The following is a 14,449-nucleotide window of genomic DNA, read 5'->3' as shown; positions in this document are numbered from 1 at the left end:
TCTGGGAAAATTCTTTGTGTAACTTTGTTGTTGTTCAGTCGTGTCCGACTCTTCGTGAGCCCATAGACCAGAGCACGCCAGGCAAGCCTATCCTTCACTGCCTCTCGCAGTTTGGCCAAACTCATGCTAGTCGCTTCGAGAACACTGTCCAACCATCTCATCCTCTGTCGTCCCCTTCTCCTTGTGCCCTCCATCTTTCCCAACATAAGGGTGTTTTCCAGGGAGTCTTCTCTTCTCATGAGGTGGCCAAAGTACTGGAGCCTCAACTTCAGGATCTGCCCTTCCAGTGAGCACTCAGGGCTGATTTCTTTAAGGATGGATAAGTTTGATCTTTTTGCAGTCCATGGGACTCTCAAGAGTCTCCTCCAGCACCAGAATTCAAAAGCATCAATTCTTCGGCGATCAGTCTTCTTTATGGTCCAGCTCTCACTTCCGTACATTACTACCAGGAAAACCATAGCTTTAACTATACGGACCTTTGTCGGCAAGGTGATTGTTATGTATGATTCTAACCAATCGTAGAAGCGTAGGTGGACGAAAGTTCTAATGGCAAGCACTGTCAACTGTCAACTGCCAACTGGCACTTCTTGCTGGGGCTTTCAGAGTGTGTTCTTGTTTTAATATGGGAGTGAGCTGTTGAATAAACGAAATTGCATCGGGCTTCCGACTTTTCCTGAATATTTAATAGTGATGTCTCTGCTTTTTAAGGTGCTGTCTAGGTTTTCTCCCAAGAAGCAGGCGTCTTTTAATTTCGTGGCTGCTGTCACCACCTGCAGTGATCATGGAGCCCAAGAAAGTGAAATCTCTCACTGCCTCCATTTCTTCCCCTTCTATTTGCCAGGAGGTGTTGGGACCAGTGGCCATGATCTTAGTTTTTTTTTAGTAATCGTATACATATCTATAAATAGATATCGATATCGACAAATATATGTAATTACTTCCTATTTTGTTCTGTTTTGTTGAGCCTTCACTTTCAGTTGCCTCAAAACAGGACCACCGCAGAGCGCGTGCACGGGGCATAGCGGGGCGGAGCCACGATTTACTTTCGTTACCGACGCGCCAATCCCGGCCGACGGAGCCCAATCAAGTCGTGCTATAACCCCGCCCACGCTCCTCCCACGAAGACCCAGGTCTCTCGCTTTGGGTGTCGCGAGAGCGGCCGGGCGAGAAGCCAGGAGGAGGCCGGGCGAGCGAGCGGCGTTGCGCTGGGTCGTAGGCTTTCACTTGTGGGCGGAGCCTCCGTGTGTGCGTCGGCGGCGCGGCAGCGCGCGGGTCGCCCGTTACTCGGCGGGGCCGTTCCGCGAGGGGTTGCCATGGCGAAGACGGTGGCCTACTTCTACGACCCGGACGTGGGGAACTTCCACTACGGTGCGCGGCGCGGCGGCGGCGGGGCTGGTGCGAGGGGAGCCGAGGGTGGGTCGGAAAAGGCCGCATGTCGGGTCTTGCCGGGCGGAGCGGAGCGGAGCGGGCCGCCTGCTGCCGAGTGGCCCTCTGCCTCTGCCATTTAAAATTTTAAAATAAGCAGCAAGAGTTCCAGTCAGTGACGTTTCGCTTCCTCCCCACCCCCAAACCCTTTTAAACCCACTCTCATGGATCTTCTATATTTATATCTAGTTTTAACTCTGTAGGCGTTTAATTGCCTCTTCATGGTTGTAGTTTCCTGTGTTTTCAGCTCCTTGAGTTCCCATTTGACATAGTCATAATAAGTAAATTAATAGTAATAATGATCACGGTCGGGGTGGGGAGTCTGGGAGAAGCCACCAAGAAGGCCCTCTCCTGTGTTCCTAACCAAGCGTGCCTGTGAGGGTGGTGGGAATTGAAAGGATATTTTGACTGAGCCAAAACAAAAACCACACACCACCAAACAACCATGCATACATACATAATGTGGGACCTGTATTTACTTAATTTAGAAAACAAGATAAGATGTAGTGAGGCTATGTGTTTAGACAATGAATGAAACTAATTGGTACTTCACTCAACTGTTCTTAATCATGTAAACCTTAATCAGTGGAGCTATACTTCTGCTATGAGGGACTCGTATGTATCAGCATAATGTTCTCCCACAATACTACTTTTATCTCAGTTTGCACTATATATATATATATATATATATATATATAGTTATCACTATGGACGAGTGCTAGTAATGAGCTAGGTCTTAATGAACCTTTGTTTCTGGTATGAGGAGGTTGATTTCACAGTTTGTTTTTTTCTTCCTTATTGTGTTAGGAGCGGGACATCCCATGAAGCCTCATCGCTTGGCACTGACCCACAGTCTGGTTCTGCACTATGGACTCTATAAGAAGATGATTGTAAGCATTGCATTTACTGGGTCAAAGACAGCTCCTGGTTTCAAGGCAGTAATATTTATTTTAGGATATTTTTTATCTATTCATTTGCAGGTATATTTTAGAATTTGCGTACACTACATGTAAGGCCTCTCACAAATTGGAGGCAGGGCTCAGCAATTTTATTGACTTTGCCTCCAAGCCAAAGAATTTTATTTTTCTGACCTTCCCCTTTCCAATTTGTGCTAAGAAAGTCCCCCTCCCTTTCCCGCAGTTGTTACCTATTTGACTGTAATACCCAACTTTGAGAGTGGGAATTGCTGCACAATTGCCAGGACAATTCCTATCCACCTCTGCAGCTTCAGGTCTGGGAGGAAGGCTCTGTTCATTATAAAATTGCAGCAGCTCACTTGCCATGGTGAGGATAAATATAGAAGTCTGACTAGGGATACAGTACTGTAAACTGGAACTTTGAGTCTGACAGCTGTACAGCCTTGCTCTGTTGTTGAATTCAGTCCTGAATGGGAGAAATTTCTCTTTCAGGTATTTAAACCATATCAAGCATCTCAGCATGATATGTGCCGCTTTCATTCAGAAGATTACATTGACTTCCTTCAGCGAGTGTCTCCAAATAACATGCAAGGATTCACCAAGAGTCTCAATGCTTTCAATGTGGGGGATGACTGGTAAGTGCTGCATACCTTCTACCTGTTGATGCATCAGGTAGATAGGACCCAAAATGTGTGGTTTGGGCAGGGTGGATATTACAGAGGTCCCTGCTTGAACAAAAAAGTACTGGTCTTTCATTGTAATATTTTTTGTTTCCTTTTTTTTGTAAATGACTTGGTTTTTTTGCATATAATCAAGTGGTTTAATTTTTTTGCTAAATCTACTATAGATGTGAATGACAGAAGAAATAAGATAATATCTTTGTTTATTTAGAAACAAAGATATATGTGTGGAAATAAATGTGAGGATGTAGAAGGGTGGATGATTGACTGGTGTGAATGTGGTGTGAAAAGGGAAATGGAATGCCATGCAGAGATTGACTAGGGGGAGATGAGTGGAAGGCACTCATTCAACCTTTATTCATGTGCTCTATGAACATAAACCAACAGTAAATATTTGCTTATTTTCCTGGCTTCCTCAAGGATGTGTACTACTGTAACAGAGCTGAAGATCTCATATGCAGAAATCTTAATGTCACCAAAGCATTTTAGAGAAAAGTTATGACTTAATTAAGAAAAGTAAAAAAAGGTTCCTAATTCTTGAAGTGATGTTAAAGCACATGGAGTTAGGCTAGAAAATACTGAGGAAAACCTAGTTTCCTGTCATACTTAGACCACTGCAGACCTTTTTAGAAAATGCCATGGCAGCTGCAGTCCAACTTAGCTGTTGCATCTACTGCTTCTTGGCTTTATGACTAAGATCCAGTGTAGATACTATACAATATGTAATTGCCATCTGTACTATTACATTCTTAATTCAGAAATCTTTCCTTTGTATAATAGCTTGTTTAGAATGCAACAAAATTTCTGCTATTGCAACATGGTCTTCTGAACTCTTGTTACTTAAACATTCTGTAATAGTTAAATATGATGTTATCAGTTTAATGTTGTGGAACAGATCCTTTATCACTGTTGCAGGTCAGATAGGATCTATAGACTCTGTCTCAGTAATAGCATTCTGTATATCAGGGAGTGGGTTCAACCTGGTCTGAATGAGATTGTAGTTACATGTGAAGATTAGGTGTGTCGCTTGCCATTGCTCCTAGCTAGATTGGTAGTGACTATAGTCGGGAGTGATTTTGTCCTTCTGAGACTGGCTCAGTAGCTCTACCGCTTCCTGAAGAAGGCCTCTTTGGCACAATTACACATGCTTCGGTTACATCAAGATTAGACTACTGTAACAAGCTATGTGTTGCATTCAAGTCTCAGACTTCCGTTGGTGCAAAGTGCAGCAGGTAGTCTGCTGATAGGAACTCAAGTATTGTTATACAATGCTGATATTGTACAGTCTTCACTGTACAATAGCACCAATTTATGGTGCTTATTCTAGCTAGCCTTTTATAGCTCTAAATAGGTAGGGATCGGGCGGGTATCTCAACGAGTGCTGCCACTGGACTAAGAAACTCCCTGCCTCAGAAGGTTTGCCTTTCTGACTTTCACCGTCAACTTGAAATCGTGTGTTAAGGCTGCAGATTGCCTTTCTGCCGTTTGGTTGCCTCAAGACCGTCGTTCTGCTGCTAATTTGTGAGATTATGATTTTTAGTTTTTATTTAGTGGTTAGATGTCTTGGGGTTACCCTTTTGGAAGAAAAGTCAGGATGCAAATGTTTAAATGAATGCTAATGAAAATGTTCAAATGAATTATAATGAAAACCCTAAAACTGAAGTGATTGGGAAAAAGCAGATTTGTAAGAAGTTTTGTGTTCTATATATTTAAGAATCAGCAGCCATTTTATTCTGTCTGATTAGCAGTGGCCCATGGCTTTTGTTGGGCATTGGTAACCAACAAATTTTAATGGTCTCCAGGACACTGTCCTACTCAAGGGGCAGGAACTCACACTGATCTCTGGCCTCATGCTGCATCTTCAGCGCTGGAGCTGGGGATGTGGGAATGAGGATTCCTGCTGTTGTACAATGTGCCTGAGGCCCTCCAGACACCTCACAACAAGACCCAGTCCTCTTTCAAGCTGGGGCGTGAGTAGGAGATTGTCTCTACAGTTGTGCTGCACTTTGGAAGTCCTTCAAGTACAGAGCAACATGTGCTACAGTCACTTGCTTCAGCTGAAGAGGAGAGCTTGGGATTTGTTGTGTTATTATTTCAGGGTACTTGGAGCATCTCTGGAAACACAGTTGCGTTTCCAATTGTGGGTGATGCCCAGCCCCTGCTCCATGATTGGGAGAGGGCTTGTCATGTTTGCTGGGGATAGGCACTTGCCTTGGCAAGTAGAACCATGGACCCTTGCAGATGAAGAGTTCTGAATTATTAGAAGACTTGCACACTCCTATTTCAACTGTGGCTGCTAAACAAAAACGTTGCCTTGCCTGTCTTGTGTTTCTTATTCACATCTAGCGATATGGTCAGATCTTCCATACCCAAATAGCTATTTTGCATTGGAAAGTTTCTGCCATGTTATCCTGAACTAAGTGTAATTTTGTGTTCTCTCATAGTCCAGTGTTCCCAGGGCTGTTTGAATTTTGTTCTCGATATACTGGGGCTTCATTGCAAGGAGCAACACAACTGAATAATAAGGTAACAAGGTGATGTCATCTTCACCTTCTTCACATCCTTAAGTTGCTGTCAACCAGATTGCTCTAAGAGTTGCTCTGTAATTTTTTGTGCAATTAAAATGATATTCATAACCATTATCATTGACTCTGGGGGAGCTTTATGATATCTGATATGGTGTGGTGGGGTACTCAGGACCCCCCCCCCCCCGTTCAAATCCTACCTGGGGCATGAATTCACTTGGTGGTTTTTAGCCTCCCATATCCAATATGGAGGTACTAATTCTGACCTACCTTATAGGTCTTTTTGTGAGGAGTGCAATAAAGTGCTTAGAATGCTAGGAAGTATAAATGCTAAATACTCACATGGGTACAAAACTATAGCTCAGATAGCCTTAACTGTTTTTTGTTTTGTTTTTGCAAAGGCAGTCAGCAGAGTGGATGGGGTAGCTTAGGATATAGGGATTCATAACCCCTTGGCAAGTATTGCTGTTTAGGCAGCATAATCCTCTTTCCTTTGAGCTAATGTCCCCCTTCTGTCCTTAGATCTGTGATATTGCAATAAACTGGGCTGGAGGTCTGCACCATGCCAAGAAGTTTGAGGTAATGAGGCAAGTCTACTTTCCTTGCTTTGGAGGGTAAAGAAAACTTAGTTGCTTTTAACTGACTCATTTTTGCCTTTTTGTGTTTCAGGCTTCTGGGTTTTGTTATGTCAATGACATTGTGATCGGCATCTTGGAGCTTCTCAAGTAAGGGGTTGGTGCAAGCTGTTCATAGGTGGAGGGGGGAGTTGGTGGTGGTGTGAATGGCATAATGGAGCTGCACTAGGGATTGTGTGTCTAAATGGCTTCTCTTGTGCTGGTGGCCCTTCCCATTCCCTTTCCATTGAACCTTCTTCAAGTGTTTGATCATACAGTAATAATTCTTGTTTAGTTGTGTCTGGCTGAGTCCAGATGTGGTACACTTCTTTCCTACCTGCACTTTTTTGTTCCAGTTTAAGAAATGCAGTAATTAAGCCCTGGCTTGGCATTTTTTTGGTGCAGTCTTGTGTTTGAAAACCCCACCCTGAATGGGGTTTGGATCTGGTGCTCTTTATGCTTGCTTAACTTAAACTGGCATAAATTACACTTGGCTTCCACTACTTGGCATTGCTCCCTTCATCAAGAAGTCTTAAGTTATTCCTTCCTCCTCCTCTAGTCTGGCTATACAGATAATTTAAACACATTACCTGCTTGTCTCCAGTCCCATTCCCTATCTGCTGCCCAACTATAAATTACATACAAAAGTTTCCCTTTCTGATCTACGACATGAAATACATCTTTTTGGTGAGTAAAAAACCTGGATTGGCAACTGGGTGAGTGGAGTGGCAGTGCAGCTTGGATGCAGGATTTCACCCTGGTGTTGCCAGCTTCCACCTGCTTCTCTAACATGTCTTTGGGTTTCTGACAGATATCACCCACGTGTACTGTACATTGACATAGATATCCATCATGGAGATGGTGTTCAGGAGGCTTTTTATTTGACAGACCGTGTCATGACGGTGTCCTTTCACAAATATGGAAACTACTTCTTCCCTGGTACAGGTACGAAGCCTTTTATTGCTTATTATGTGCTGGATTAAAGATGCAGTACAGATTTCATTTTGGATACCTGCAGAGTGCTTAGATATAGGATTGGTACATTAGTGTGGGGATGTTCCAGTGGTTAGCTGAAAACGGAGATGGGATTTCTTCAGGCTGTGGATTAGCTAGATAGTAACCTGTTTTAAAAATCAAAGTTTGAATTCTGTACTTTGCCCTGCTTTCAACTGCTAGGTGACATGTACGAAGTGGGAGCTGAGAGTGGCCGTTATTACTGTCTGAACGTACCTTTGCGTGACGGCATTGATGACCAAAGTAAGTGGAAGGCTTCTCTTGGGCCTTGCAGGATATTCTGTCTTCTGTGCAGATTGCAGCAGAGGAGCTATAACAGCAGAGTCTTGTCTTCTCTTTGAAGGTTACAAACACCTCTTCCAACCAGTCATTAATCAAGTTATAGAGTTCTACCAGCCCACGTGCATAGTGCTGCAGGTAAGAGGATGGAAGGCCTAAGCAGTGAGAGTCATGGGTGTGGACTTGCATTACCTTTGGTGGTTACACAGAAGAACTAGTGGGGGGAGGGTTGGGAGATAGGTGGGCTGGCTGGGATGAGATGCGTTCCTGATCTGTTGTGAGTGTTTTGGATAATCAGTAGCTAGTGCACTGATACTCTTGTTTTCTCCTCATTTCTTCTTCTTCGCCTCCATTAAGTGTGGTGCTGACTCGCTAGGTTGTGATCGTCTTGGTTGCTTTAACCTCAGCATAAGAGGACATGGGTAAGTCCCTTTAATGAGTTGAGTAAAAGGGCACATTGAAACTGAAACTGATGTGATTGGATCTCCCACCTTTTTTACCCTTTAATGCAGCTGTGGGAGCTTCACATTTGTTTGGACTAGTGGTGCTGGAGGGGTGAGGGAGAGGTTGATCCCTCCCACCATAGCTGTCAACTTTTCCCTTTTTAAAAGGGAAATTCCCTTATTCTGAATAGGATTCCTTGCAAGAAAAGGGAAAAGTTGACAGCTATGCCTCCCACAAAGCGACTATTAGCCCTGCAGCAGAAAAACACAGTGGAATTAATTGGTGTGTATGTGATTGAAAAACAGCATGAGAAAAAGTTTAACACCCCACCTTTTCTGCTTCAGTAAAATCTGCTTTCTGATGAACTTGCTATTGCTCCCACAGTGGGAAAATGCAGGTGTATGATATTTATTTCCTGATATAGGCTAAATGGCTGCTTGCTATGGTGAATGAACTATATTGCAAAAGCAGTGCTGCTGGTCTGATAAAAATCAGAGCCCTTGTGGTTGCTTCAATTAAAAATAAAATGAAGCTGGAAGGGTCGGCCTCCTTGCATTCTGGCTGCTTTTGAAGGGTTGCTTTTGGAGGGGTGAGAAGTGACAGGGATTGCTTCTCTGCTTACCTAGTGCTCTTTGCTTGCTTGTTGCGTGCCAGCCATGTGGAGCTGGTGGTGTCGACTTGCTTCACCCCTTGAAGGGGTTCTGCGTGTAATTGGGAAAGATGCACTTGAAGAGAGAGATGAGAAATGCATGTGTAGTGTTGTTTGTATGAAAAAGAGCTGGAAGGGGGAGAGTCATGCATATGGTATGTGAGAGACTGAGATACGTATTGGTGAGCAAGAGGTATGCATGAATGTGCTTTGAAAGAGGGAAAGATGCACTTGGGTGGAGAGGGAGAGTCATTTGTGAAGTGCATGTGTGAGAGACGGGTCTGTTTGTGTGTGTATGTGAGAGAGGGATGTGGCCACCTTGTTTATTTTTTCTATTACAGTCATACCTCTATATACGAACGCTGCTTGTTGCATCCGTCACGGGTTACGAACGTGCCGAACCCGGAAGTACCAGAATGGGTTACTTCCGGGTTCAACGGTTCACGTATGCGCAGAAGCGCTGAATTGTGCTTTGCGCATGTGCAGAAGCGCCGAATCGCACTGCGCACATGCGCAGACGCGGCACTTCAGGTTGCGCGCTGCTCATGTGGCGAACGGGGCTCTGGAACCCCTGCAAGATAAGCAGAGAGTTTGCAGGTTTTGGTTGTTCTTTAAGAATTACCTTGGGTGGTACAGATGGGTTAATAGTACATACCTACCTAGGTTCTCTTTATTTGCTTTCAACCTTCACCTTTGAAACCAGTAGTGAAAGATCAGTATTTAGCTCAGAATAAGTTATTGTGTGTATTTACACAGTATATTGTGTGTATTTTACTCAACCTTTTCAATATTTGGGACTTTAGAGAGCACATTGACTCTTTGTGCTGCATATATTTTTCTGGGCTTTTGACCATAGTCTAGAATAAACTCTCCACTTTTAACGCGCTCAGGGGCATACACCTGAGTAAATAGAGCCTGTGTTGTTAGTTATTTGTAAATCTTCCAAAGCCTTTTAGTAGCCATATAAAGGATGATTGTTTATGTACATCACGTAGATGACTGTAAGCAAGTTTGAGAGGAATTCATTTCTGAATTTTGTAACTTTGAATCCTAGGGAATGTGTAGAATATGTAAAGAGTTTCAACATACCCCTTCTGGTGTTAGGAGGAGGTGGCTACACAGTTCGCAATGTGGCCCGGTGCTGGTGAGTCTTCTGGAAGCTTTTGTTGATAATGGGTTGGGGCTTCACCTTCCTTGGATATAAAATGACACAGGTTTGTGTCATGTGAAGACTTCACTGTACTCTGGATTGAAATTATCTGCCTTTCATTTTAGGACTTATGAAACATCATTACTTGTAGATGAAGCAATTAGTGAGGAGCTTCCATATAGTGGTGAGTTGAGGATCTACATGTTTAAACGTCCCTGATGTCACTTGTAGCATATTTAGTTTCCCCAAGTTATTAATATCTAGATAACTTAGGGGGATAGTTCAAAAGCAATGACAAGGCTTCATGGAGTAGCTGCTGCCACCTGTAGAACCTTGTTGCATGTGCTGGCCAGGGCAGGTGTGGTGTGCAGAGGAAAATGTCAGCTCAATATATCAGGCCCTGGTTGTGCCCATTGTTATCATGTGACAGCAGCCCGGCTGATTTGGGTTCTAGCCCACCTCAACCCTGAAACACTCCATTTTGGGGGTTGCTCTTGGCTGCTGCTAACAATGCTGCCAGTGGTAGCTTGTGCCCCTTGTTTGGGCAGATACAGTGGGGAACCTCTTGCTGGTAGAACTGCCCTGCCAACAGAGGCAGTGTCTCTGGGTTGGGCTAGGTGCAGGGATATGTCCACCTCATCCAAATTCTCCAGCATGATTTGTCGGGGGTTGGGGTTGGTTAATCTGTAATTCACCAATAGCATTTTTCAGATTGTTTCAAAATATTAGGGTTAAACAGATTTACGTGGTGGAGGTGGCGACCAACCTTTGGCCAACCTTTTCACATCTGCCTATGCTTTTCTAATTATTGGAGGCAAATTATCTTAAACCAGATTATTTAATTCTCTTATTTTTTCCACTCGGAGCTGTCAATGGTTATTTACATTTGCTCATCAATATTCATTCCCAATAATTCTGTGTTATGCAACCTGGAAAACTGACTGAAAATATTTATTATCCATTTAAAAACTCTAAAATATACTACAGATGTTATGAAAGCAGCAGCATCTGTGTAGACCATCATTTATCATGTATTTCTGCTCTAACCAAATTCCAATCTAGATAGTAAAGAGTCGTGGAAATGTGGTGTCTCTGTTGACTCTATTAAAGCTTGTTGGTTTGATGGCATTACAGCTTCATAGATGGAGCAGAATTTGATTCTATGTTTTCATCAGTGCTAAGCCGCTGGAAAATCAGCTGATTCATTAATTTACATAAAGGGAGCAAAGGCATTGAGAGAGATTCCTCCTTCAGGAGAGTGGAGCTGCAGCTTGCTGTTCAGTTAGTTGTTGCACAGGCTTGTAGAGTTATTTGAAAGGGGTTGTGCATGGATTTCCTCCTTATTTTAAAATGTATAAACATCAGTATGCATGTGTCCACACTAACTGTCTTTCTGTATGCAGAGTACTTTGAATACTTTGCTCCAGACTTTACCCTCCACCCTGATGTCAGCACTCGAATTGAAAATCAGAACTCGAGGCAGGTAAGCAACTTTGGCCACATATATTTCAGTTAGCTCTGCTTTGGCCTCCCACCATGTCTTCTGCCTTGTCATTTTCAAAAGTTGCACCATTGGTGCTTCTGGTTTCCCAAAGCCCATTCCAAGCAGTAAGAGCAGGCATAGGCAAACTTGGCCCTCCAGATGTTTTGGGACTACAATTCTCATAATTCCTGACCACTGGTCCTGTTAGCTAGGGATGGTGGGAGTTGTAGTCCCAAAACATCTGGTGGTTGGGATCATTCCGGACCTGCAAATTCATTTTGGGCAAATAGTTGTTGTTATTATCATTATTAATATCATTCTATACTGAGTTATATTTTTTAGAAAAAATCTCAAGCTCGTTTACAACCTACATTAAAACATCAAACAAAACATTACTGAAGAAAGTCAATTGTACATTTAAAGCAACAGGAAACTAAAATATTATCTTAAAGCTTTCAAAATAAAACATTACAAAAGAGGTCAACTACAAAATGTACATTCAACACAGCAAAGTTAACAAAAAAATTATCTTGAACATTTCAAAAGAAAACATTACTAAAGGAAGTCCACTATAAAATGCATATTTAGAACAGCATAATTACCAAGAGAATAAAAAATTATCATAAGCATAGAAGACACCAAGAGTCAGGGCTCGATCAAGCAGGACCTCCCAGCTGCAATCTTGATATTTTAAGAGGAGTGTGACTCCTGTCTAAATTGGAATATACTGAGAGCACTGCCTTTCTAATTCTATGAACTGCCTGCCAAATGTACCTAATATATCACATGGACTTCACATTGTTGGATTACATCCATATTGTTACTAATCACCTGATGTCATAAGTGACAATTAAAGGGATTTTTAATATATGTTACAAGTGCCACCGTGCTAAGATTAGCAATGGCCCCGTTGAGAGAGACAAAAGACAGCAGGAGCTCCTATCTCTGCTCTTAGATTGGAGATAAGCTCTGCCTGCTCTTTGATTTTAAAAGCAGCATTTTTCTGTACCCCACACAAACGCTGACTGGGTGGAAATGCTGCCTTTTGCTCTGAAGGAATAGGCTGAGGGCTTATCTCTAAACCTAGTGCTGCTGTGCTTAGCACCAAGAACCTAGACCTAGATAAAGGACCCATCTGCTCCTTAGAGAGGAATTTTATTGTGTCTGGAGTGCTGTTTGTGTGAGAGAGAGGGTGGGGGAGAAGAGGGGGAGTGCTGTGTGCTTGGTGCCTGGTGCATGTTTTGTGGATGAGTGGGGGGAATTTTGCTTCCCACTCCCTTAAGAGTTTTGCTTTTGTTTTGGCCCTGGCAATTTGGACAGGTTCCTGTCGGTCCTTGGGCCAAATGGCTTCTCTACTCCTGCAGTAAGAGGAAAATCTAGCACCGTTGGCATTTCTGACAGCCAGGCTGGAGTGATGGCTGGAACTTTATAAACATTTTTGTACCTGAAGGCCTCTATGATATGACCTGCTGTTTTTTTTTCTCTCTCTTCTCTTCTGACCAGTACTTAGATCAAATTCGGCAAACTATATTTGAGAATTTGAAGATGCTGAACCATGCACCCAGTGTCCAGATCCATGATGTCCCTTCTGATTTGCTGAATTATGATCGCACAGATGAGCCGGATCCTGAAGAGAGAGGTTCTGAGGAGAACTACAGCAGGCATGTTTCTGTTTATCCCTCAAGTAGAAGTGTCCTGTTTTTGCACCCCAGCCCAACTGGAGGAACGATGATTTGTGCCTCCCAGAACCAACACTACATTGATTTGGGCTTTTGCTTTTTGTTTAGTTTGCTGTTTTCCAGAAGCATGTCATTGCTGCAATTTTAGGTGGGCAGGTTTCCAGTGTCTGTGCTTAATTTTCGGCCTCCTCACTCCTGTGTTAACTTGTCTTGCAGGCCGGAGGCTTCAAATGAGTTCTACGATGGTGACCATGATAACGATAAAGAAAGTGATGTGGAGATATGATGCCTGAATCATGGGAGTGTGAACAGTGTGGAGGCCACAGGATGGTGGTGCTATAAGGATGCAGCAGGTTCCAGTGCAAAGCCTCTCTCCTGTTGCTAAGTGATGGCAGCAGGACTGCTGAATCATGCAATTACTGGGGCGCAAAAGACATTGAGAGGTTTATGGTCCTCCCAGAGCCTTTCCCACCCCTTGAGACTGTGCCTTTGCCACTGTTTGTGGAAAAAGAATTTCATAATTTCATGTTCACACAAGTCTGTTTCACTGCCGTGTGACCAGCTGTGGGTTTCATTCTGCAGTGACTTTGTCTCCCTTGCAGACAACAAGAAGCACTGTTGCACTTGGACATTTCTTCTGACTTCTTTGGAAACAGGTTTGTGTATGTGAGGTGTTCTGCTGAAGCAGCTGGTTTTAAATCCAAAAAAAGCTGCATTGTAAAAGTCATTCGTTTGCCAGTTTTTCAGCCAACTGGAGTCCCGTGTTAAAGTAAATCAGATAAAAAGGGAGAACCAGATAATGGTTAATATTTTGCTGAGCCAGTAATGGAGGTTGGAACGGTCAGTTTTGCAGCTGACCCAACAATGCTGGTTTATTTAGCACCGTTTTCTTCATAGGAGGTTATTTTTGTAGCAGCTCATTTTCTAAATCAGGGCATGTTGAAAAAAACTTACCCGTATGGGATATTTGAGGGGCAGAAGGCTGGGGTGGGTGGGTGTTGTTTCTTAATATTTCCTCTGGTCACACTGCGTACTTGGTACCAAAGTGACATCCCCCCCAAAAAACCTTGTCAATGGAGAATTTAGTTTTGCATGAGTGTTGATTACATTCACACACTAGTGCAGGGTTTCCCAACCCTTGGCCTCTAGCTGTTTTCATACTACAATTCCCATCACCACTGACCACTGGTATTGCTAGCTAGGGATGATGGGAGTTGTAGTCCAAAAACAGCTGGAGACCTACGGTTGGGAAACGCTGGACTAGTGCACCTATGCATAACTCAGTGTACCCCGAAGAGTGACCTATCCACAGACTTCACCTTTGGTTTAGTAGAGGTCATGTTGCTTCTCAAAAGAATGTTACATGGATTGTGGGGAGACTGGGCCAAAGATGGTTATGTTAAGTCTTCCCAGTGTTGAGCTTCTCCCTTCTGTGACCCTTACATATTTTAATGAGTCATGCTTTCTGAGCATGCGCTCAGGCAGAGGCTTTGTCCCTAAATAAATTTAAGGAACTTTATGAAAGCAAAGCTTCCTGTCCCCTCTTCCCACCTGAACCACATTCCATATTGTTCAGGAGGGTCCTCCAGA

General features: G+C 43.3%; 1 protein-coding gene across 1 annotated transcript; it reads left to right on the top strand.

The window, feature by feature from the left end:
* Positions 1-1,229: 1,229 nt before the first annotated feature.
* Positions 1,230-13,914, top strand: HDAC3 (histone deacetylase 3). The gene is made up of 15 exons (XM_033154242.1): positions 1,230-1,368; positions 2,233-2,315; positions 2,835-2,977; positions 5,467-5,548; positions 6,070-6,126; positions 6,217-6,272; positions 6,973-7,106; positions 7,338-7,418; positions 7,519-7,592; positions 7,812-7,876; positions 9,602-9,691; positions 9,823-9,881; positions 11,101-11,180; positions 12,684-12,841; positions 13,076-13,914. Exons 1-15 carry the CDS (start codon positions 1,314-1,316, stop codon positions 13,143-13,145), a joined length of 1,287 nt encoding a protein of 428 aa, XP_033010133.1. The 5' UTR covers positions 1,230-1,313; the 3' UTR covers positions 13,146-13,914.
* The last annotated feature ends 535 nt before the right edge of the window (positions 13,915-14,449 follow it).

This window comes from Lacerta agilis, chromosome 7, assembly GCF_009819535.1.
Source record: "Lacerta agilis isolate rLacAgi1 chromosome 7, rLacAgi1.pri, whole genome shotgun sequence".
In the NCBI taxonomy this organism is placed as follows: Eukaryota; Metazoa; Chordata; class Lepidosauria; order Squamata; family Lacertidae; genus Lacerta; species Lacerta agilis.
This window is presented reverse-complemented; position numbering and strand designations above follow the sequence as displayed.